This window comes from Anser anser (assembly GCF_964211835.1).
Source record: "Anser anser genome assembly, contig: HAP1_SCAFFOLD_164, whole genome shotgun sequence".
NCBI lineage: Eukaryota > Metazoa > Chordata > Aves > Anseriformes > Anatidae > Anser > Anser anser.
This window is the reverse complement of record NW_028154106.1, coordinates 200,092-225,593: the sequence shown is the minus strand read 5'-3', so window position 1 is coordinate 225,593 and position 25,502 is coordinate 200,092. Positions and strand designations below refer to the sequence as shown.

Below are 25,502 nucleotides of genomic sequence, written 5' to 3'. Positions count from 1 at the left end.
CCACCCCCTTCCTAACGCCTCCTTCCTCAGCTTCGATGCCATCTACGGTGCCGCCAGCTCCACCGCCGCCGTCTATGAGGGCTCCGTCCGCCCGCTGCTGTCCCACCTCCTGGCCGGCCGCGATGTCACCGTCCTCGCCTACGGGCCTAGCGGCTCCGGTGAGCGTTGTCACCCCCCCGCCAAGTGTCCCTGGTGCTGCGGTGACCCTCCTGGGGGGGTGACACGGTGCTGGTGCCCACCCCCCCCCAGGGAAGACGCACACCATGCTGGGCAGCGAGGGGGAGCCCGGCTTGGTGCAGCGCGCCCTCGAGGACGTGCTGGAGGCCGTCGGGGACAGCCGCCGCGTCACCGTGGCCTGCATGGAGGTGTACTGCGAGGAGGTGCGTTGGGCCCCGCTTCCCCCCCCCACCCCCCCGACTCACCCCATGTCACCTCCCTTTGTTCACGTCCCCCCCCCCCCACCGGTGTCCCCACATTTATCAACCTGTCCCACCCCCAGGTCCCCCCCGGGTCTTCAGATCTGCTCTACCCATAGACAGATCCCTCCCCAGACCCCCATATCACCCACTTATCCCCCCCCCAAATCCACATACCCCTGAAAAAATTCCCATACTCCTCCTAAATCCCCATTTCCCCCCCGTATCCCCCCCCAGAAAACACATCCTCCTCAAAATCCCCATATCTACCCCTAATGCCCATATCCATCCCCATTTCTCCCCCCAAAATCCCCATATCCCCCCCAAAGCCCCCGTTACCCCCCCCCAAATCCCCATACGGCCCCATATCTGCCCCCAAATCCCCATTTCCCCCCCAAATCCCCCCCACATCCCCCCTCAACCCCCAAATTCCCCACCATATCCCCTCCAAATCCCCCAAATCCCCCGAAATCCCCCTCCATAGGGCACCCTCTCTGCCCCCCCCCCCCCCCAGGGCGCCCTCTCTGCCCCCAAACCCCTCATACCCCCCCCATTTCCCCCCCATAACCCACCCAAAATACCCATATGCCCCCCCAATGCCCATTTCCCCCCCGTAACCGCCCCATATCTCCCCCCCCAGAATCGCCCACAACCCCCATATTCCCCCCACATCCACCCCCAAACCCGCATATCCCCCCCAGCCCCCATACCCCCCCCATATCCCCTCCCAAATCCCCACATCCCCCCACAAACCCCCCATACTTCCCCCATATCCCCCCCATGCCTCCCCATATCTCCCCCCCCAAAAAAAACCATATCCCCCTCAAATCCCCCCCATATCCCCCTCAAATCCCCCCATATCCCCCCCATGCCCCCCCATATCCCCTCAAATCCCCCCCATAGCCCCCCAGTATCCTCCATCAAATCCCCAACCCCCCCATATCCCACCCCCAATGCCCATTTCCTCCCCATATCCCCCCAAATCCTCCCCCAAAATTCCCAGATACCCCCAATGCCCCTATAACACCCCATAATCCCCCACCCCCCCATATCCCTCCCCATATCGCCCCCAATGCCAATTTCCCCCAGTGACCCCCCCAAAATCCCCATAACCTCCCCCAAAATGCCCATACCCCCCCATACGTCTCCATATCCATCCCCAAACCCCCTCTACTCCCGCCAACCCCCCCAAATCCCCCCTATATCCCCCCAAATCTCCCCCAAATCCTCGTATGCCATCCATACGGCCCCCATATCCGTCCCCAAAATCCCGATTATCCCCCCCAAATGCTCTCCAGACCCCCAAATCCCCCCATACACCCCCCCAAACCCCCCATACACCCCCCATACGTCCTCCAAATCCCCGCAAACCCCCCAAATCCACCCTATACCCCCCCAAAAAAAACCATATCCCCCCCCCAGATCCCCCCATACCCCGCCATATCTGCCCCCACACCCCTCTTCACCCCCCCCCATATTCCCCCCCAAATCCCCATACCCCTCCCCAAATCCCCAATGCCCATTTTCTCCTCGTAACCCCCCCATACACCCCCATATTCCCCTCCCAAAACCCTCATTTCCCCCCTGGAGCCTCCCCTATACGCCCCCATATCCCCCCCCAGAATCCCCCAAAACCCCCATAGCACCCCCTAAAATCCCCCAATGCCCATTTTCCCCCTGTAACCCCCCATACCCCCCCAAATCCCCCCTATACACCCCCAACCTCCCGTATCCCCCCCCATCCCCCCCAAAAATCCCCCACATGCCCCCATATCCCCCCCCAATGCCAATTTGCCCCATGTAAGCCCCCCAAAAATCCCCATATCCTCCTCCCAAATCCCCATACCCCCCCAAACCCCTCATATCCCCCCCAAATCCCCCAATATCCCCCACCAAACCCCCTATATCCCCCCAGTGCCCCCCCAAATCGTATCCAGTTTCCCTCATATTCCCCCCAAATCCCCATAACCACTCTGTTTCCCCCCAAAGCCCCCCCCATATCCTCCCCAGCCCCCCCACATTGCCCCCTCAAACCCCCATACTCCCCCCTGTCCCCCCCAAATCCCCCCAAACCTCCTATATCCCCCCAAAGTCTTCCCATACGCCCCATATCCCCCCTAAATCCCCCCAAATCGCCCCATATTCCCCCCGAACCCCCCATATCTGCCCCCCATACTCCCCCATATCTGCCCCCAAATCCCCCCATTTCCCCCCCATAACCCAAAATGCCCATATGCCCCCCCAATGCCCATTTCCCCCCCGTAACCCCCCATATCCCCCCCATATCTGCCCCCAAATCCCCACATCCCTCCATATCTCCCCCCAGTATCCCCCCCCAAATCCCCATATCCTCCCCCAAAATCCCCATGACCCCTCATACGGCCCCATATCTGCCCCCAAACCCCTCTTCCCTCCCTAAATCCCCCCCCAAAATTGCCCAAACCCCCATATCCCCCCCAAATCTCTACATCCCTCCCAAAATCGCCATATGCCCCCAAATCCCCATATGCTCCCCCCATGCCCATTCCCGCCCCATAATCACCCCATATCCCCCCCGATGCCAGTTTCCCCCCCCATAACCCCCCCCCAGAATCCCCATATCCTCCCCCAAAATCCCCATACCCCCCATACGGCCCCTTATCTGCCCCCAAACCCCTCATACCCCGCCCCCAATTCCCCGTATGCCCCCCATACGGCCCCCATATCCCTCCCCAAAATCCCGATTTCCCCCCCATCCCCCACAAAATCCCCATATCATCCCCCAAGCCCCATATCCCCCCCCATAACCCTCCAACCCCCCCATATCTCCCCCAAATCCTAGTATCCCTCCCAATGCCCATTTCCTCCCCATATCCTCCGCCAAAATCCCCATACCCCCCATATCTGTCCCCAAATCCCCATTTCCCCCCCCCAAATCCCCATATCTTCTCCCCAAAACCCCCATTACCCCCCCATGCTCCCCATATCCCCCCCATACGGCCCCATATCTGCCCCCAAACCCCTCATACCCCCCCCAAATTCCCCCATTTCCCCCCTGTAACCCCCCATATCGCCCCCATATCTGCCCCCAAACCCCCATATCCCCACAAAATTGCCCAAAACTCCCAAATCACATCCCCCCCCAAAATCCCCCCAAAATCGCCGTATGCTCCCCCCATGCCCATTCCTGCACCATAACAACCCCATATCCCCCCCAGAATCCCCCAAACCCCCCCAAATCCTCATATCCCTCCCTGATGCCCATTTCCCCCCCGTAACCGCCCCATATCTCCCCCACAGAATCGCCCAAAACCCCCATATTCCCCCCACATCCACCCCCAAACCCGCATATCCCCCCCAGCCCCCATACTCCCCCCATATCCCCTCCCAAATCCCCACATGCCCCCAGATCCCCCCCCAATGCCCCTATAACCCCCCATATCCCTCCCCATATCGCCCCCCGATGCCAATTTCCCCCCGTGACCCCCCAAAAATCCCCATAACCTCCCCCGAAATCCCCATACGTCTCCATATCCATCCCCAAACCCCCTATACTCCCGCCAACCCCCCCCAAATCCCCCCTATATCCCCCCAAATCCTCATATGCCCCCCATACGGCCCCCATATCCGTCCCCAAAATCCCGATTATCCCCCCCAAATGCTCTCCAGACCCCCAAATCCCCCCATACACCCCCCCAAACCCCCCATACACCCCCCATACGTCCTCCAAATCCCCGCAAACCCCCCAAATCCACCCTATACCCCCCCAAAAAAAACCATATCCCCCCCCCAGATCCCCCCATACCCCGCCATATCTGCCCCCACACCCCTCTTCACCCCCCCCCATATTCCCCCCCAAATCCCCATACCCCTCCCCAAATCCCCAATGCCCATTTTCTCCTCGTAACCCCCCCATACACCCCCATATTCCCCTCCCAAAACCCTCATTTCCCCCCTGGAGCCTCCCCTATACGCCCCCATATCCCCCCCCAGAATCCCCCAAAACCCCCATAGCACCCCCTAAAATCCCCCAATGCCCATTTTCCCCCTGTAACCCCCCATACCCCCCCAAATCCCCCCTATACACCCCCAACCTCCCGTATCCCCCCCCATCCCCCCCAAAAATCCCCCACATGCCCCCATATCCCCCCCCAATGCCAATTTGCCCCATGTAAGCCCCCCAAAAATCCCCATATCCTCCTCCCAAATCCCCATACCCCCCCAAACCCCTCATATCCCCCCCAAATCCCCCAATATCCCCCACCAAACCCCCTATATCCCCCCAGTGCCCCCCCAAATCGTATCCAGTTTCCCTCATATTCCCCCCAAATCCCCATAACCACTCTGTTTCCCCCCAAAGCCCCCCCCATATCCTCCCTAGCCCCCCCACATTGCCCCCTCAAACCCCCATACTCCCCCCTGTCCCCCCCAAATCCCCCCAAACCTCCTATATCCCCCCAAAGTCTTCCCATACGCCCCAAATCGCCCCATATTCCCCCCGAACCCCCCATATCTGCCCCCCATACTCCCCCATATCTGCCCCCAAATCCCCCCATTTCCCCCCCATAACCCACCCAAAATGCCCATATGCCCCCCCAATGCCCATTTCCCCCCCGTAACCCCCCATATCCCCCCCATATCTGCCCCCAAATCCCCACATCCCTCCATATCTCCCCCCAGTATCCCCCCCCAAATCCCCATATCCTCCCCCAAAATCCTCATGACCCCTCATACGGCCCCATATCTGCCCCCAAACCCCTCTTCCCTCCCTAAATCCCCCCCCAAAATTGCCCAAACCCCCATATCCCCCCCAAATCTCTACATCCCTCCCAAAATCGCCATATGCCCCCAAATCCCCATATGCTCCCCCCATGCCCATTCCCGCCCCATAATCACCCCATATCCCCCCCGATGCCAGTTTCCCCCCCCATAACCCCCCCCCAGAATCCCCATATCCTCCCCCAAAATCCCCATACCCCCCATACGGCCCCTTATCTGCCCCCAAACCCCTCATACCCCGCCCCCAATTCCCCGTATGCCCCCCATACGGCCCCCATATCCCTCCCCAAAATCCCGATTTCCCCCCCATCCCCCACAAAATCCCCATATCATCCCCCAAGCCCCATATCCCCCCCCATAACCCTCCAACCCCCCCATATCTCCCCCCAAATCCTAGTATCCCTCCCAATGCCCATTTCCTCCCCATATCCTCCGCCAAAATCCCCATACCCCCCATATCTGTCCCCAAATCCCCATTTCCCCCCCCCAAATCCCCATATCTTCTCCCCAAAACCCCCATTACCCCCCCATGCTCCCCATATCCCCCCCATACGGCCCCATATCTGCCCCCAAACCCCTCATACCCCCCCCAAATTCCCCCATTTCCCCCCTGTAACCCCCCATATCGCCCCCATATCTGCCCCCAAACCCCCATATCCCCACAAAATTGCCCAAAACTCCCAAATCACATCCCCCCCCAAAATCCCCCCAAAATCGCCGTATGCTCCCCCCATGCCCATTCCTGCACCATAACAACCCCATATCCCCCCCAGAATCCCCCAAACCCCCCCAAATCCTCATATCCCTCCCTGATGCCCATTTCCCCCCCGTAACCGCCCCATATCTCCCCCACAGAATCGCCCAAAACCCCCATATTCCCCCCACATCCACCCCCAAACCCGCATATCCCCCCCAGCCCCCATACTCCCCCCATATCCCCTCCCAAATCCCCACATGCCCCCAGATCCCCCCCCAATGCCCCTATAACCCCCCATATCCCTCCCCATATCGCCCCCCGATGCCAATTTCCCCCCGTGACCCCCCAAAAATCCCCATAACCTCCCCCGAAATCCCCATACGTCTCCATATCCATCCGCCAACCCCCCCCAAATCCCCCCTATATCCCCCCAAATCCTCATATGCCCCCCATACGGCCCCCATATCCGTCCCCAAAATCCCGATTATCCCCCCCAAATGCTCTCCAGACCCCCAAATCCCCCCATACACCCCCCCAAACCCCCCATACACCCCCCATACGTCCTCCAAATCCCCGCAAACCCCCCAAATCCACCCTATACCCCCCCAAAAAAAACCATATCCCCCCCCAGATCCCCCCATACCCCGCCATATCTGCCCCCACACCCCTCTTCACCCCCCCCCATATTCCCCCCCAAATCCCCATACCCCTCCCCAAATCCCCAATGCCCATTTTCTCCTCGTAACCCCCCCATACACCCCCATATTCCCCTCCCAAAACCCTCATTTCCCCCCTGGAGCCTCCCCTATACGCCCCCATATCCCCCCCCAGAATCCCCCAAAACCCCCATAGCACCCCCTAAAATCCCCCAATGCCCATTTTCCCCCTGTAACCCCCCATACCCCCCCAAATCCCCCCTATACACCCCCAACCTCCCGTATCCCCCCCCATCCCCCCCAAAAATCCCCCACATGCCCCCATATCCCCCCCCAATGCCAATTTGCCCCATGTAAGCCCCCCAAAAATCCCCATATCCTCCTCCCAAATCCCCATACCCCCCCAAACCCCTCATATCCCCCCCAAATCCCCCAATATCCCCCACCAAACCCCCTATATCCCCCCAGTGCCCCCCCAAATCGTATCCAGTTTCCCTCATATTCCCCCCAAATCCCCATAACCACTCTGTTTCCCCCCAAAGCCCCCCCCATATCCTCCCTAGCCCCCCCACATTGCCCCCTCAAACCCCCATACTCCCCCCTGTCCCCCCCAAATCCCCCCAAACCTCCTATATCCCCCCAAAGTCTTCCCATACGCCCCAAATCGCCCCATATTCCCCCCGAACCCCCCATATCTGCCCCCCATACTCCCCCATATCTGCCCCCAAATCCCCCCATTTCCCCCCCATAACCCACCCAAAATGCCCATATGCCCCCCCAATGCCCATTTCCCCCCCGTAACCCCCCATATCCCCCCCATATCTGCCCCCAAATCCCCACATCCCTCCATATCTCCCCCCAGTATCCCCCCCCAAATCCCCATATCCTCCCCCAAAATCCTCATGACCCCTCATACGGCCCCATATCTGCCCCCAAACCCCTCTTCCCTCCCTAAATCCCCCCCCAAAATTGCCCAAACCCCCATATCCCCCCCAAATCTCTACATCCCTCCCAAAATCGCCATATGCCCCCAAATCCCCATATGCTCCCCCCATGCCCATTCCCGCCCCATAATCACCCCATATCCCCCCCGATGCCAGTTTCCCCCCCCATAACCCCCCCCCAGAATCCCCATATCCTCCCCCAAAATCCCCATACCCCCCATACGGCCCCTTATCTGCCCCCAAACCCCTCATACCCCGCCCCCAATTCCCCGTATGCCCCCCATACGGCCCCCATATCCCTCCCCAAAATCCCGATTTCCCCCCCATCCCCCACAAAATCCCCATATCATCCCCCAAGCCCCATATCCCCCCCCATAACCCTCCAACCCCCCCATATCTCCCCCCAAATCCTAGTATCCCTCCCAATGCCCATTTCCTCCCCATATCCTCCGCCAAAATCCCCATACCCCCCATATCTGTCCCCAAATCCCCATTTCCCCCCCCCAAATCCCCATATCTTCTCCCCAAAACCCCCATTACCCCCCCATGCTCCCCATATCCCCCCCATACGGCCCCATATCTGCCCCCAAACCCCTCATACCCCCCCCAAATTCCCCCATTTCCCCCCTGTAACCCCCCATATCGCCCCCATATCTGCCCCCAAACCCCCATATCCCCACAAAATTGCCCAAAACTCCCAAATCACATCCCCCCCCAAAATCCCCCCAAAATCGCCGTATGCTCCCCCCATGCCCATTCCTGCACCATAACAACCCCATATCCCCCCCAGAATCCCCCAAACCCCCCCCAAACCCCCCCAAATCCTCATATCCCTCCCTGATGCCCATTTCCCCCCCGTAACCGCCCCATATCTCCCCCACAGAATCGCCCAAAACCCCCATATTCCCCCCACATCCACCCCCAAACCCGCATATCCCCCCCAGCCCCCATACTCCCCCCATATCCCCTCCCAAATCCCCACATGCCCCCAGATCCCCCCCCAATGCCCCTATAACCCCCCATATCCCTCCCCATATCGCCCCCCGATGCCAATTTCCCCCCGTGACCCCCCAAAAATCCCCATAACCTCCCCCGAAATCCCCATACGTCTCCATATCCATCCGCCAAACCCACTATACTCCCGCCAACCCCCGCCAAATCCCCCCTATATCCCCCCAAATCCTCATATGCCCCCCATACGGCCCCCATATCCGTCCCCAAAATCCCGATTATCCCCCCCAAATGCTCTCCAGACCCCCAAATCCCCCCATACACCCCCCCAAACCCCCCATACACCCCCCATACGTCCTCCAAATCCCCGCAAACCCCCCAAATCCACCCTATACCCCCCCAAAAAAAACCATATCCCCCCCCCAGATCCCCCCATACCCCGCCATATCTGCCCCCAAACCCCTCTTCACCCCCCCCATATTCCCCCCCAAATCCCCATACCCCTCCCCAAATCCCCAATGCCCATTTTCTCCTCGTAACCCCCCCATACACCCCCATATTCCCCTCCCAAAACCCTCATTTCCCCCCTGGAGCCTCCCCTATACGCCCCCATATCCCCCCCCAGAATCCCCCAAAACCCCCATAGCACCCCCTAAAATCCCCCAATGCCCATTTTCCCCCTGTAACACCCCATACCCCCCCAAATCCCCCCTATACACCCCCAACCTCCCGTATCCCCCCCATCCCCCCCAAAAATCCCCCACATGCCCCCATATCCCCCCCCAATGCCAATTTGCCCCATGTAAGCCCCCCAAAAATCCCCATATCCTCCTCCCAAACCCCTCATATCCCCCCCAAATCCCCCAATATCCCCCACCAAACCCCCTATATCCCCCCAGTGCCCCCCCAAATCGTATCCAGTTTCCCTCATATTCCCCCCAAATCCCCATAACCACTCTGTTTCCCCCCAAAGCCCCCCCCATATCCTCCCTAGCCCCCCCACATTGCCCCCTCAAACCCCCATACTCCCCCCTGTCCCCCCCAAATCCCCCCAAACCTCCTATATCCCCCCAAAGTCTTCCCATACGCCCCATATCCCCCCTAAATCCCCCCAAATCGCCCCATATTCCCCCCGAACCCCCCATATCTGCCCCCCATACTCCCCCATATCTGCCCCCAAATCCCCCCATTTCCCCCCCATAACCCAAAATGCCCATATGCCCCCCCAATGCCCATTTCCCCCCCGTAACCCCCCATATCCCCCCCATATCTGCCCCCAAATCCCCACATCCCTCCATATCTCCCCCCAGTATCCCCCCCCAAATCCCCATATCCTCCCCCAAAATCCCCATGACCCCTCATACGGCCCCATATCTGCCCCCAAACCCCTCTTCCCTCCCTAAATCCCCCCCCAAAATTGCCCAAACCCCCATATCCCCCCCAAATCTCTACATCCCTCCCAAAATCGCCATATGCCCCCAAATCCCCATATGCTCCCCCCATGCCCATTCCCGCCCCATAATCACCCCATATCCCCCCCGATGCCAGTTTCCCCCCCCATAACCCCCCCCCCAGAATCCCCATATCCTCCCCCAAAATCCCCATACCCCCCATACGGCCCCTTATCTGCCCCCAAACCCCTCATACCCCGCCCCCAATTCCCCGTATGCCCCCCATACGGCCCCCATATCCCTCCCCAAAATCCCGATTTCCCCCCCATCCCCCACAAAATCCCCATATCATCCCCCAAGCCCCATATCCCCCCCCATAACCCTCCAACCCCCCCATATCTCCCCCCAAATCCTAGTATCCCTCCCAATGCCCATTTCCTCCCCATATCCTCCGCCAAAATCCCCATACCCCCCATATCTGTCCCCAAATCCCCATTTCCCCCCCCCAAATCCCCATATCTTCTCCCCAAAACCCCCATTACCCCCCCATGCTCCCCATATCCCCCCCATACGGCCCCATATCTGCCCCCAAACCCCTCATACCCCCCCCAAATTCCCCCATTTCCCCCCTGTAACCCCCCATATCCCCCCCATATCTGCCCCCAAACCCCCGTATCCCCACAAAATTGCCCAAAACTCCCAAATCACATCCCCCCCCAAAATCCCCCCAAAATCGCCGTATGCTCCCCCCATGCCCATTCCTGCACCATAACAACCCCATATCCCCCCCAGAATCCCCCAAACCCCCCCCAAACCCCCCCAAATCCTCATATCCCTCCCTGATGCCCATTTCCCCCCCGTAACCGCCCCATATCTCCCCCACAGAATCGCCCAAAACCCCCATATTCCCCCCACATCCACCCCCAAACCCGCATATCCCCCCCAGCCCCCATACTCCCCCCATATCCCCTCCCAAATCCCCACATGCCCCCAGATCCCCCCCCAATGCCCCTATAACCCCCCATATCCCTCCCCATATCGCCCCCCGATGCCAATTTCCCCCCGTGACCCCCCAAAAATCCCCATAACCTCCCCCGAAATCCCCATACGTCTCCATATCCATCCCCAAACCCCCTATACTCCCGCCAACCCCCCCCAAATCCCCCCTATATCCCCCCAAATCCTCATATGCCCCCCATACGGCCCCCATATCCGTCCCCAAAATCCCGATTATCCCCCCCAAATGCTCTCCAGACCCCCAAATCCCCCCATACACCCCCCCAAACCCCCCATACACCCCCCATACGTCCTCCAAATCCCCGCAAACCCCCCAAATCCACCCTATACCCCCCCAAAAAAAACCATATCCCCCCCCAGATCCCCCCATACCCCGCCATATCTGCCCCCAAACCCCTCTTCACCCCCCCCATATTCCCCCCCAAATCCCCATACCCCTCCCCAAATCCCCAATGCCCATTTTCTCCTCGTAACCCCCCCATACACCCCCATATTCCCCTCCCAAAACCCTCATTTCCCCCCTGGAGCCTCCCCTATACGCCCCCATATCCCCCCCCAGAATCCCCCAAAACCCCCATAGCACCCCCTAAAATCCCCCAATGCCCATTTTCCCCCTGTAACCCCCCATACCCCCCCCAAATCCCCCCTATACACCCCCAACCTCCCGTATCCCCCCCCATATCCCCCCCCAAAAATCCCCCACATGCCCCCATATCCCCCCCCAATGCCAATTTGCCCCATGTAAGCCCCCCAAAAATCCCCATATCCTCCTCCCAAATCCCCATACCCCCCAAACCCCTCATATCCCCCCCAAATCCCCCAATATCCCCCACCAAACCCCCTATATCCCCCCAGTGCCCCCCCAAATCGTATCCAGTTTCCCTCATATTCCCCCCAAATCCCCATAACCACTCTGTTTCCCCCCAAAGCCCCCCCCATATCCTCCCTAGCCCCCCCACATTGCCCCCTCAAACCCCCATACTCCCCCCTGTCCCCCCCAAATCCCCCCAAACCTCCTAGATCCCCCCAAAGTCTTCCCATACGCCCCATATCCCCCCTAAATCCCCCCAAATCACCCCATATTCCCCCGAACCCCCCATATCTGCCCCCCATACTCCCCCAGTATCCCCCCCCAAATCCCCATATCCTCCCCCAAAATCCCCATGACCCCTCATACGGCCCCATATCTGCCCCCAAACCCCTCTTCCCTCCCTAAATCCCCCCCCAAAATTGCCCAAACCCCCATATCCCCCCCAAATCTCTACATCTCTCCCAAAATCGCCATATGCCCCAAATCCCCATATGCTCCCCCCATGTCCATTCCCGCCCCATAATCACCCCATATCCCCCCCGATGCCAATTTTCCCCCCATAAACCCCCCCAAAATCCCCATACCCCCCCCAAATCCCCATATGCCCCCCATACATCTCCATATCCATCCCCAAACCCCCTATACTCCTCCCATACATCCCCCAAATCCCCCCACCCACCCCCATCCACCCTATATCTCCCCAACCTCCTCAAACCCCACATATACCTTCCCCAAGGCCCCCAAATCCCCCCCCAGAATCTCCAAAACCTCCATAGCCCCCCCCAAAATCCCCGAATGCCCATTTCCCCCCTGTACCCCCCGTACCACCCCCCAAATTCCTCCTATACACCCCCAACCTCCCATATCCCCCCCAAATCCCCCCTGGAGCTCCCCCAAGACCCCTATCCCCCCCCAGTGCCAATTTACCCCATGTAACCCCCAAAAAATCCCCATATCCTCCTCCCAAATCCCCATACGCCCCCATGCGGCCTCATATCCCCCACCAACCCCCCATATCCGCCCAAGTGACCCATAAATCGCACCCAGTTTCCCCCATATTCCCCCCAAATCCCCATAACCACTCTGTTTCCCCCAACCCCCCCATATCCTCCCTAGCCCCCCCACATTGCCCCCTCAAACCCCCATACTCCCCCGTGTCCCCCCCAAATCCCCCCAAACCTCCTATATCCCCCCCAAATCTTCCCAGACCCCCCATATCCCCCCTAAATCCCCCCCGAAGCCCCCATATCTGCCCCCCATACGGCCCCATATCTGCCCCCCATACTCCCCCATATCTGCCCCCAAATCCCCCCAACTTCCCCCCCATAACCCACCCAAAATGCCCATATGCCCCCCCAATGCCCATTTCCCCCCGTAACCCCCCATATCCCCCCCATAATGCCCCATATCTGCCCCCAAATCCCCATTTCCCCCCACATCCCCCCCAAATCCTCCTATATCCCACCCATATCCACCACATACCCCCCCAACCCCCACATCCCTCCATATCTCCCCCCAATATCCCCCCCAAATCCCCATATCCTTCCCCAAAATCCCCATGACCCCCCATACGGCCCCATATCTGCCCCCAAACCCCTCTTCCCTCCCTAAATCCCCCCCCCAAAATTGCCCAAACCCCCATATCCCCCCCAAATCCCATTTCCCCCTACATTCCCCCCAAATCTCTACATCCCTCCCAAAATCGCCATATGCCCCCAAATCCCCATATGCTCCCCCATGCCCATTCCCGCCCCATAATCACCCCATATCCCCCCGATGCCAATTTTCCCCCCATAACCCCCCCCAAAATCCCCATACCCCCCCAAATCCACATATGCCCCCCATACGGCCACCATATCCCTCCCCGAAATCCCAATTTCCCCCCCCATACCCCTGAAATCCCCCCTATCCCCCCCAAATCCCCCCTATATCTCGTCAATGCCCCCAAATCTCCCCAAATCCCCGTATGCCCCCCATACGGCCCCCATATCCCTCCCCAAAATCCCAATTTCCCCCCGCCATCCCCCCTAAACCCCCATACATGCCCCACTTCCCCCCCATACTCCCCCAAAATTCCCTTTTCCCCCCTCGTATCCCCCCCAGACACCCCCCCCACCCCAAATCCCCATATGCCCCCCATACGTCTCCATATCCATCCCCAAACCCCCTCTACTCCCGCCAACCCCCCCCAAATCCCCCTATATCCCCCCAAATCTCCCGCAAATCCTCATATGCCCCCCATACGGCCCCCATATCCCTCCCCAAAATCCCGATTATCCCCCCCAAATGCTCTCCAGACCCCAAATCCCCCCATACACCCCCCCAAACCCCCATACTCCCCATACGTCCTCCAAATCCCCGCAAACCCCCCAAATCCACCCTATACCCCCCCCCAAAAACCATATCCCCCCCCCAGATCCCCCATACCCCGCCATATCTGCCCCCACACCCCTCTTCACCCCCCCCATATTCCCCCCCAAATCCCCATACCCCTCCCCCTGATGCCAATTTCCCCCCCATATCCTCCCCCAAAATCCTCATACCCCCCCATACAGCCCCATACTTCCCCCAAAGACCCCCCAAATTACCCCCAACCCCCCCATATCCTCCCCAGCCCCCCCACAGTCGGCCCTCAAACCCCCATACTCCCCCTTATGTCCCCCCCAAACCCCCGCAAACCTCCTATATCCCCCCAAAATCTTCCCAAATCCCCCGAAATCCCCCCCCATATCTGCCCCCCATACGGCCCCATATCTACCCCATACTCCCCATATCCTCCCCATAGGGCCCCATATCTGCCCCCAAATCCCCATTTCCCCCCACATCCCCACCCAAATCCTCCTATATCCCACCCATATTCCCCCCCAAACCCCCACATCCCTCCATATCCTCCCCCAAAATCCCCCCAAATCCCCATATCCCCACATCCCCACCCTAATCCTCAAATGTAACCCCCTAAAAAATCCCCATGTCCTCCTCCCAAATCCCCATATCCCCCCCAAACCCCTCATATCCCCCCCAAATCCCCCAATATCCCCCACCAAACCCCCTATATCCCCCCAGTGCCCCCCCATATCGCACCCGGTTTCCCCCATATTCCCCCAAATCCCCATAACCACTCTGTTTCCTTCCCAAAGCCCCCCCCCCAAATTCCCCCCAACCCCCCCATATCCTCCCTAGCCCCCCCACATTGCCCCCTCAAACCCCCATACTCCCCCCGTCCCCCCAAATCCCCCCAAACCTCCTATATCCCCCCCAAATCTTCCCAGACCCCCCATATCTTCCCCCCATACTCCCCATATCCCCCCCATACGGCCCCATATCTGCCCCCAAAGCCCTCATACCCCCCATTTCCCCCCCATAACCCACCCAAAATACCCATATGCCCCCCCAATGCCCATTTCCCCCCCGTAACCCCCCATATCCCCCCCAAAATCCCCCCAAAATTGCCCAAAACCCCCATAACCCTCTCAAACCCATTCCCCCTACATCCCCCCCAAAAAATTCCCCCATACCCCCCCCAAAATCCCCATATCCACCCCCCGATGCCAATTTCCCCCCCGTAACCCCCCCCCAAAATCCCCATATCCTCCCCCAAAATCCTCATACCCCCCCGTACAGCCCCATACTTGCCCCAAAGACCCCCCAAATTACCCCCAACCCCCCCATATCCTCCCCAGCCCCTCCACAGTCTGCCCTCAAACCCCCATACTCCCCCTTATGTCCCCCGCAAATGCCCGCAAACCTCCTATATCCCCCCAAAATCTTCCCAAATCCCCCCCGTATCTGCCCCCCATAGGGCCCCGTATCTGCCCCCCATAAGACCCCATATCTCCCCCCCATACTCCCCATATCTGCCCCCCATACGGCACCATATCTGCCCCCAAACCCCTCATACCCCCCCATTTCCCCCCCATAACCCACCCAAAATGCCCATTTCCCCCCCATAACCCCCCATATCCCCCCCCATATCCCCCCCATATCTGCCCGCAAACCCCCACATCCCTCCATATCTCCCCCCAATATCCCCCCCAAATCCCCATATCCTCCCCCAAAATCCCCATGACCCCTCATACGGCCCCATATCTGCCCCCAAACCCCTCTTCCCTCCCTAAATCCCCCCCCCAAAATTGCCCAAACCCCCATATCCCCCCCAAATCTCTACATCCCTCCCAAAATCGCCATATGCCCCCAAATCCCCATATGCTCCCCCCATGCCCATTCCCACCCCATATCCCCCCGATGCCAGTTTCCCCCCCCATAACCCCCCCCCCAGAATCCCCATATCCTCCCCCAAAATCCCCATACCCCCCATACGGCCCCTTATCTGCCCCCAAACCCCTCATACCCCGCCCCCAATTCCCCGTATGCCCCCATACGGCCCCCATATCCCTCCCCAAAATCCCAGTTTCCCCCCGCCATCCCCCCTAAACCCCCATACACGCCCCACATCCCCCCCCATACTCCCCCAAAATTCCCTTTTTCCCCCCTATAGCCCCCCCCAGAACCCCCCCCCACCCCAAATCCCCATATGCCCCCCATACGGCCCCCATATCCCTCCCCAAAATCCCGATTTCCCCCCCATCCCCCACAAAATCCCCATATCATCCCCCAAACCCCATATCCCTCCCCCATAACCCTCCAACCCCCCCATATCTCCCCCCAAATCCCAGTATCCCTCCCAATGCCCATTTCCTCCCCATATCCTCCTCCAAAATCCCCATACTCCCCCATAATGCCCCATATCTGCCCCCAAATCCCGATTTCCCCCGCACATCCCCCCATATTTCCCCCTGAACCCCCCATTTTCCCCCCCAAATCCCCATATATTCCCCCCAAAACCCCCATTACCCCCCCATGCTCCCCATATCCCCCCCATACGGCCCCATATCTGCCCCCAAACCCCTCATACCCGCCCCAAATTCCCCCATCTCCCCCCATAACCCACCCAAAATGCCCATATGCCCCCCAATGCCCATTTGCCCCCGTAGCCCCTCATATCCCCCCCATATCTGCCCCCAAACCCCCATATCCCCCCAAAATCGCAGTATGCCCCCAAATCCCCATATGCTCCCACAAGCCCATTCCCGCCCCATAACCCCCCCAGAATCCCCCAAACCCCCCATACCCCCCCCAAATCCCCATATCCACCCTCCGATGCTAATTTCCCCCCTGTAACCCCCCCCAAAATCCCCATATCCTCCCCCAAAATCCTCATACCCCCCCATACGGCCCCATATCTGCCCCCAAACCCCTCATACCCCCCAATGCCCCCCCAAATCCCCCTATATCCCCCCATACTTGCCCCAAAGCCCCCCCCAAATTACCCCCAACCCCCCATATTTTCCCCAGCACCCCCACAGTCCGCCCTCAAACCCCCATACTCCCCCTTATGTCCCCCCCAAATCCCCGCAAAACTCCTATATCACCCCAAAATCTTCCCAAATCCCCCCATATCTGCCTCCCATAGGGCCCCATATCTGCCCCTCATGGGGCCCCATATCTGCCCCCAAATCCCCATTTCCCCCCACATCCCCACCCAAATCCTCCTATATGCCACCCATATCCACCACATACCCCCCCAAACCCCCACATCCCTCCATATCTCCCCCCAATATCCCCCCCAAATCCCCATATCCTCCCCCAAAATCCCCATACCCCCCATACGGCCCCTTATCTGCCCCCAAACCCCTCATACCCCCCCCAAATCCCATTTCCCCCTACATTCCCCCCAAATCTCTACATCCCTCCAAAATCGCCATATGCCCCCAAATCCCCATATGCTCCCCCCATGCCCATTCCCGCCCCATAATCACCCCATATCCCCCCCGATGCCAGTTTCCCCCCCATAACCCCCCTCAAAATCCCCATATCCTCACCCAAAATCCCCATACCCCCCATACGGCCCCTTATCTGCCCCCAAACCCCTCATACCCCCCCCCCAATCCCATATGCCCCCCATACGGCCACCATATCCCTCCCCAAAATCCCAATTTCCCCCCTATACCCCCGAAATCCCCCACATCCCTCCATATCTCCCCCCCGAATCCCCCCTATATCCCCCAATGCCCCCAAATCCCCCCTATATTCTTCCCAAATCCCCGTATGCCCCCCATACGGCCCCCATATCGCTCCCCAAAATCCCAATTTCCCCCCGCCATCCCCCCTAAACCCCCATACACACACACCAGACCCCCCCATACTCCCCCAAATTCCCCCTATAGCCCCGCAAGCCCCCCATATCCCCCCCCAAAATTCCCTTTTCCCCCTTATACCCCCCCCAGACCTCCCCCCCCAAATCCCCATATGCCCCCCATACGGCCCCCATATCACTTCCCAAAATCCTGATTTTCCCCCCCCATCCCCCACGAAATCCCCATATCATCCCCCAAACCCCATATCCCCCCCCCATAACCCTCCAACCCCCCCATATCTCCCCCCAAATCCCAGTATCCCTCCCAATGCCCATTTCCTCCCCATATCCTCCGCCAAAATCCCCATACCCCCCGTATCTGTCCCCAAATCCCCATTTCCCCCCCCCAAATCCCCATATCTTCTCCCCAAAACCCCCATTACCCCCCCATGCTCCCCATATCCCCCCCATACGGCCCCATATCTGCCCCCAAACCCCTCATACCCCCCCCAAATTCCCCCATTTCCCCCCCATAACCCACCCAAAATGCCAATATGCCCCCCCAATGCCGATTTGCCCCCCGTAGCCCCTCATATCCCCCCCATATCTGCCCTCAAACCCCCATAACCCCCCAAAATTGCCCCAAACCCCCAAATCCCATTTCCCCCTACATCCCCCCCAAAATCCCCCCCAAATCACCGTATGCTCCCCCCATGCCCATTCCTGCACCATAACAACCCCATATCCCCCCCAGAATCCCCCAAACCCCCCATACCCCCACAAATCCTCATATCCCCCCCCGATGCCAATTTCTCCCCCATAACCCCCCCCAAAATCCCCATACCCCCCCCATGTAGCCCCATATCTGCTCCCAAACCCCCCGCAAAATCCCGATATCCTCCCCCAAAATCCCCATACCCCCACATATCCCTCCCCAAATCTGCATATCTCCCCCAAATCCCCATATGCCCCCCAATGCCCATTTCCCCCCCGTAACCGCCCCATATCTCCCCCCCAGAATCGCCCAAAACCCCCATATTCCCCCCACATCCACCCCCAAACCTGCATATCCCCCCCAGCCCCCATACCCCCCATATCCCCTCCCAAATCCCCACATCCCCCCACAAACCCCCCATACTTCCCACAAATCCCCCACGCCTCCCCATATCTCCCCCCAAAAATACCCATATCCCCCTCAAATCCCCCATACCCCTCAAATCCCCAACCCCCCCATATCCCACCCCCAATGCCCATTTCCTCCCCAGATCCCCCCAAATCCTCCCCAAAAATTCCCAGATACCCCCAATGCCCCTATAACCCCCCGTGACCCCCCAAAAATCCCCATAACCTCCCCCGAAATCCCCATACGTCTCCATATCCATCCCCAAACCCCCTCTACTCCCTCCAACCCCCCCCAAATCCCCCCTATATCCCCCCAAATCTCCCCCAAATCCTCATATGCCCCCCATACGGCCCCCATATCCCTCCCCAAAATCCCGATTATCCCCCCCAAATGCTCTCCAGACCCCCAAATCCCCCCATATACTCCCCCCATACGTCCTCCAAATCCCCGCAAACTCCCCAAATCCACCCTATACCCCCCTCAAAAAAACCATATCCCCCCCCAGATCCCCCCATACCCCGCCATATCTGCCCCCACACCCCTCTTCACCCCCCCATATTCCCCCCCAAATCCCCATACCCCTCCCCAAATCCCCAATGCCCATTTTCTCCTCGTAACCCCCCCATATGCCCCCATATAGCCCCCCAGAATCCCCCAAAACCTCCATACCCCTCCCCAAATCCCCAATGCCCATTTTCCCCCTGTAACCCCCCATACCCCCCCCAAATCCCCCCTATACACCCCCAACCTCCCATATCCCCCCCTGTATCCCCACCAAGGCCCCCTATCCCCCCCCAAAATCCCCCACATGCCCCCATATCCCCCCCCAATGCCAATTTGCCCCATGTAAGCCCCCCCAGAATCCCCATATCCTTCCCCCAAATCTCCATCCCCCCCCATATGGCCCCGTGTCCCTCCCCAGATCCCCATTTCTCCCCCATATCCTCCCCCTAAATCCCCATATCTTCCCCCCAAAACCTCCATTACCCCCCCATAACCCACCCAAAATCCCCATATGCGCCCCCAATGCCCATTTCCCCCCCGTAACCCCCCATATCCCCCCCATAATGCCCCATATCTGACCCCAAATCCCCATTTCCCCCCCCAAATAACCCCCTGATATTCCCCCCCAAACCCCCACATCTCTCCATATCTGCCCCGAAAATCCCCATGACGCCCCATACGGCCCCATATCTGCCCCCAAACCCCTCATATCCCCCAATGCCCCCCCAAATTACCCCCAACCCCCCCCATATTTTCTCCAGCCCCCCCACAGCCCGCCCTCAAACCCCCATATTCCCCCTTATGTCCCCCCCAAATGCCCGCAAACCTCCTATATCCCCCCAAAATCTTCCCAAATCCCCCCCATATCTGCCTCCCATATGGCCCCATATCTGCCCCCAAACCCCTCTTCCCCCCCCCACAAATCCCCCCCCATATCCCCCCCAAAATTGCCCCAAACCCCCATAACCCTCTCAAACCCATTTCCCCCTGCATCCCCCCCAAAATTCCCGCATATGCCCCCAAAATCGCCATATGCCCCCAAATCCCCATATGCTCCCACACGCCCATTCCCGCCCCATAACCCCCCAGAATCCCCCAAACCCCCCATACCCCCCCCCCAAATCCCCATATCCACCCCCCGATGCCAATTTCCCCCCCATATCCTCCCCCAAATCCCTATATCCTCCCCCAAAATCCCCATACCCCCCATATGGCCCCTTATCTGCCCCCAAACCCCTCATACCGCCCCCCAAATCCCCATATCGCTCCCCAAAATCCCAATATCCCCCCGCCATCCCCCCCTAAACCCCCATACACGCCCCACATCCCCCCTCAGACCCTCCCATAGTCCCCCAAATTCCCCCTATAGCCCCCCCAAATCCCCTGTATAGCCCCCACATCCCCACACCAAACCCCATACCCCCACATCCCACCCCCCAAATCCCCATATGCCCCCCATACGGCCCCCATATCCCTCCCCAAAATCCCAATTTCCCCCCTATAGCTCCCCCAGACCCCCACATCCCCCTCAAATCCCCATACCCCCCCGCATACGGCCCGAAATCCCCCCCATATCCCCCCTGAATCCCCCCAAATCCTTCCATACTCCCCCGCAGCCCCCCCTCACCCCCCCTCTCCCCCCAGATCCGCGACCTCCTGTGCCCGGGGGGCCCCCCCCTGCGCATCCTCCAGGCCCGGGGGGGCCCCCCCGAGGTGCGGGGCCTCACCCGCCTCCCCCTGGGCCCCCCCCCGGCCCCCGCCCTCCTGGCGGCCTCGCTGGGCGCCCGCCGCCGCGCCGCCCCCACCCTCCTCAACGCCTCGTCCAGCCGGGGCCACCTGGTGCTGTGGGTGCGCTGCGACCCCCCCGGGACCCCCCCGGCACCCGGGGGTGCCCCCCCCCCCCCCACCTTGACCTTGGCCGACCTGGCGGGGCTGGAAGACCCCCGGCGCAGCGGGGCTGGGGGGGTTCGCCTGCGCGAGGGGGGGGCCACCAACGCCTCGCTGGGGGTGCTGCGGAGGGTGCTGGGGGCGCTGCGGCGGGGGGGGCGCCCCCCCCTCCGCGAGAGCCGCCTCACCCGCCTGCTGGGGGGGGCGCCGCGCCCCCCCGGCCCCCCCCTCCTGCTCCTCCTCCTCGCCCTCTGCCCCCGCCCCCCCGGGCGCCCCCAGGCCCGCCGAGCCCTCAGCTTTGCCCGGGGGGTGCGCCGGGTGCCCCCCCCCCCCGTGGGGGATGAGGGGGGAGGTGAGTTATTTTGGGGGGGGGGGGGGCGGGGGTTGGGGTTATGGGGGTGTGGGTGTTGGGGGGGGTGTCATGGGGATGGGGGCGTCCGGGGGGGGGGGTTGGGAGCTATGGGGGAGGGATGAGGGGGCATCAAGGGGTTGGGGGGGTACTGGGGGGGGTTGGGGGGGGCTTTTGGGGGGGGTTGGGAGTGTTATGGGGGGGTTGGGGGGCTGTGGGGGGGGGTTATGGGAGGGTTGGGGGAGCTATGGGGAGGGGTGGGGGGTTATGGGGGGGCAGGGGGGGTTGGGGGGCTCTGGGGAGGGGTGGGGAGAGCTTGGGGGGACTCTGGGAGGGACGGGGGGAGCTGGGGGATTTTGGGGGGGCTTTGGGGAGGGGTGGGGGGCACTGGGGGGTTATGGGGAGGGGTGGGGGGGACACACGAGGAGGAAGGGGGGAGCATGGGACATGGGGGGGCACTGGGGGGGGATGTGGGACGGGGGGGGATGCAGGGGGGCTATTTGGCACCCCCTGACCCCCCCCTCCCCCCCCAGATGCCACCGTTGCCAGCGACGCCCCGGAGCCCAGGTAGGGATTTGGGGACATTGGGGGGGGGGGCGGTGGACACGGGGGTGGCACGGGCCCCCTGTGACACCCTCTTCCCTGTCCCCCCCCCCCACAGGTCCCCCACGCCCCCCCCGGAGGACCAGGCCCTGCAGCGCTGGCTGGAGGATGCTGAGAACACGCTGCAGGTGACACGGGGAGGGGACAGGGGGACACGGGGCGGGGGGTGACAACACCAGCACCCCACCGGGGGGGGGCACCCGTGGGTGCTCACCTCCCTCCCCCCCACAGAGGCTGAAGAAGCGGCGCCCACGCCCCTCCTCTCCTCCTCCGCCTCCTCCTCCTCCGGGTACGGTGGTCCCCCAAAGTGTCCCCTCCCCCCCCAAAGTGTCCCCCCCCGTCCCCAAATGTCCCCCCCCCATGACGCTTTGTCCCACAGGCGCCCCCTCCCCGGCCTCCCTGGTGGTGCTGCGGCGGCGGCAGAAGGTGGGTCCCTGGGTGGGGGGGTGTGACACACGTGGGGGGGGTCCATTTGTGCCCCCCCCCGCTCAGTGTCCCCTGCTGTCCCCAGGGCTGTCCCCAGTGGGAGGCGGTGGCCGCCCCCCGGCTGGAGGCGGGGGTCCGGGCCCACGTCCTGCGGGCGCTCAACGGGGGGGACCCGGCGCAGCTGCGGGGGCTGGGGCCCCGCCGGGGGGGGCGCGTCCACGCCTGGCGCCAGGAGCACGGCCCCTTCCGCACGGTCAGTGCCTGTCACCTCCCCGCTGTCACCCCCCTCCCCGCTGTCACCCCCCGTGTCTTCTTGTCACCTCCCCGGGTCACCTTGTGTCACCCTCGGTGTGTCACCTGTTGTCACCCTGTGCCACCCCTGGGTGTCCCCTGCCATGTCCCATGTCACCCTGTGCCACCCCTGGGTGTCCCCTGGTATGCCCCGTGTCACTGTGTCACCTCCCAGTGTCCCCATGCGTGTCCCACGCCCCCCCTGGGTGTCCCCTGCCATGTCCCACGGCACCGTGTCACCTCCCAGTGTCCCATGCCACCCCCGGGTGTCCCCTGGCGTGTCCCATGCCACCCTGTGCCACTCTGGGTGTCCCCTGGCATGCCCCGCGTCACCCCGCGCCAACCCACCGGGGCACCCAGTGTCCCTGCCACCCCCCCGCCCCGTGCTGTCCCCAGGGCCACCCCCGGGTGCCCCTGTCCCCACGGGTGCCCCTGTCCCCGCAGGTGGAGGACCTGGCGGCGGTGCCCGGCTTCTCGGCGGCGCAGGTGGCCACGCTGCTGCAGGTGAGCGGGGACACGGGGCTGGGGGACAGCGGCCACGCAGGGGCCACGCGGGCGTGGCGGGGGCGCCACGGCGGTGACGCGGTGCCCCTCTCCGCAGGCCAATGTCCCCGCTGCCCTGGGGACAGCCCCGTCGTTGTCCCCCGGACCCCAATAAACAGCCGCGAACGCCGACCCCGCCTGGCTGCGTGCGCGTGGGGGCGGGAACAAGGGGAGGGGCTCCTGGAGGTGAGACGAGGCGATTGGCCGGGTGGGGGGGGGGGGGCTTCCTGGTGCCCTCCTTCTCAAGGTGACCTCGTGCCACCCAGGTGGCCCCAAGCTCAGGAGGTGGCCCTGAGCTGCCAAGGAGGTGGCCCCAAGCAAAGGAGGTGACCTCCAAGACACCAAGGTGTTCCCAAGCCACTAAGATGACCCCTGAGACAAGGAGGTGACCCCAAGCCACCAAGGTGTCCCCAAGCCAAGGAGGTGACCCCAAGGTTCCATGGTGATACAAAGGAGGTGATCCCAGGGCACCAAGGTGTCCCCAAACCAAGGAGGTCACCCCGAGCAACCAAGATGTCCCCAAGCCAAGGAGGTGACCCCAAGCACCAAGATGACCCCAAGCCACCAAGGTGTCCCCAAGCCAAGGAGGTGGCCACCAAGGTGACCCCAAGCCAAGGAGGTGACCCCGAGCCACCAAGGTGTCCCCAGGCTGAGGAGGTGACCCCAAGGTTCCAAGGTGATACAAAGGAGGTGATCCCAAGCCATCAAGGTGACCCCTCAGCCTTCAAGGGTCCCCAAACAAAGGTGATCCTGAGTCACCAAAACCCAAAGCCAAGAAGGTGACCCCAAACCGCCAAGGAGGTGACCCCAAGCCACCAAGGTGTCCTCAAGCAAAGGAGGTGACCCCAAGGTTCCAAAGTAACACAAAGGAGTTGACCCCAAGCCACCAAGGTGTCCCCAAGTCAAGGCGGTAACCCCCAAGCCACCAAGATGACCCCAGCCAAGGAGGTGACCCCCAGGCCACCCAGATGATGGTGAGCCACCAAGGTGTCCCCAAGCCATCAAGTTGGGCCCAACCACAAGATACTGAGATAGCCCCAAGCCACCGTGACCACACGATGCTGAGATGAACCCAGGCCCCCAAGGTGACCACAAGATATCAAGGTGACCCCAAGTCACCAGGGTGACCTCCAGATATTAAGGTGACCCAAAGTCACCTAGATGACTCTGAGCCACCAAGGTGACTACAAGAGGTGAAGGTGAGCATGAGCCACCAAGGTGACCCTCAAACTACTGAGGTGACCACGTGCCACCAAAGTGACCACAAGGTAATGAGATGGCTCCAAGCCACCAAGGTGACCACAAGTTGAAGAGAGAGCTCCAAGCCACCAAGGTGACCCTCAAACTACCAAGGTGACCACGTGCCACCAAGTGACCGCAAGCCACCAAGATGACCAGAGCCATGGGACAGGTCCTTCGTGGCGCCTCAGCACAACCTCCACCCCATGCCGCAGAGGACTCCCCGCACCCAGAGGACCTCCTCTCCATCCTACGCTCGCCTTGGTGCCCGCAGGCCGCTTCCTCCTGCAAGAGGACCCTTGAGGGACCAAGACTTGGGCATTGGAGCTCCTCCACCTTGCGTTCGTGGTGGGGCTCCACCTCTCCCAGCACTCCCCCTGTGGTTCAAGAGCCTCCGTTCCTCGAGTTGCCGTCGGGATCTCATGCAGAAGACTTCACCCGTCGGGACCTTGTCGTGCAGAAGACCTCGCCCTCCTTGGGAGGTCACGGTGATGGTGGGACTCGATCTCCAAATCCTCCACCCGATTTTAGGATGCTGCGGTTCAGGATCTTGGCACCGGAGGACTCCCGGACCTGCAGAATGCCCGAAGGAGCATCGCTCGTTTTTGGGATGTAGAGCGTAAATTCTTTCCTCTGCACTTCCGCACAGCCTCCGCTTGTTGTTTTTTCCTTTTCCCCCTTTCCCTTTTTAAAAATTATATAATTAATAATAATTTTCCCTTAATAATTATGTATTCCTTTAATAAAGTTATCCTTACATGTA

General features: G+C 61.0%; 1 protein-coding gene across 1 annotated transcript; it reads left to right on the top strand.

The window, feature by feature from the left end:
- The first annotated feature begins 35 nt into the window (after nucleotides 1–35).
- On the top strand, nucleotides 36–25,502 carry LOC310890798 (kinesin-related protein 4-like). Its single transcript, XM_083853125.1, has 10 exons — nucleotides 36–158; nucleotides 250–380; nucleotides 21,046–21,640; nucleotides 22,171–22,204; nucleotides 22,299–22,368; nucleotides 22,472–22,529; nucleotides 22,620–22,666; nucleotides 22,752–22,919; nucleotides 23,402–23,461; nucleotides 23,767–25,502. Exons 2-10 carry the CDS (start codon nucleotides 264–266, stop codon nucleotides 23,887–23,889), a joined length of 1,272 nt encoding a protein of 423 aa, XP_083709251.1. The 5' UTR covers nucleotides 36–158; nucleotides 250–263; the 3' UTR covers nucleotides 23,890–25,502.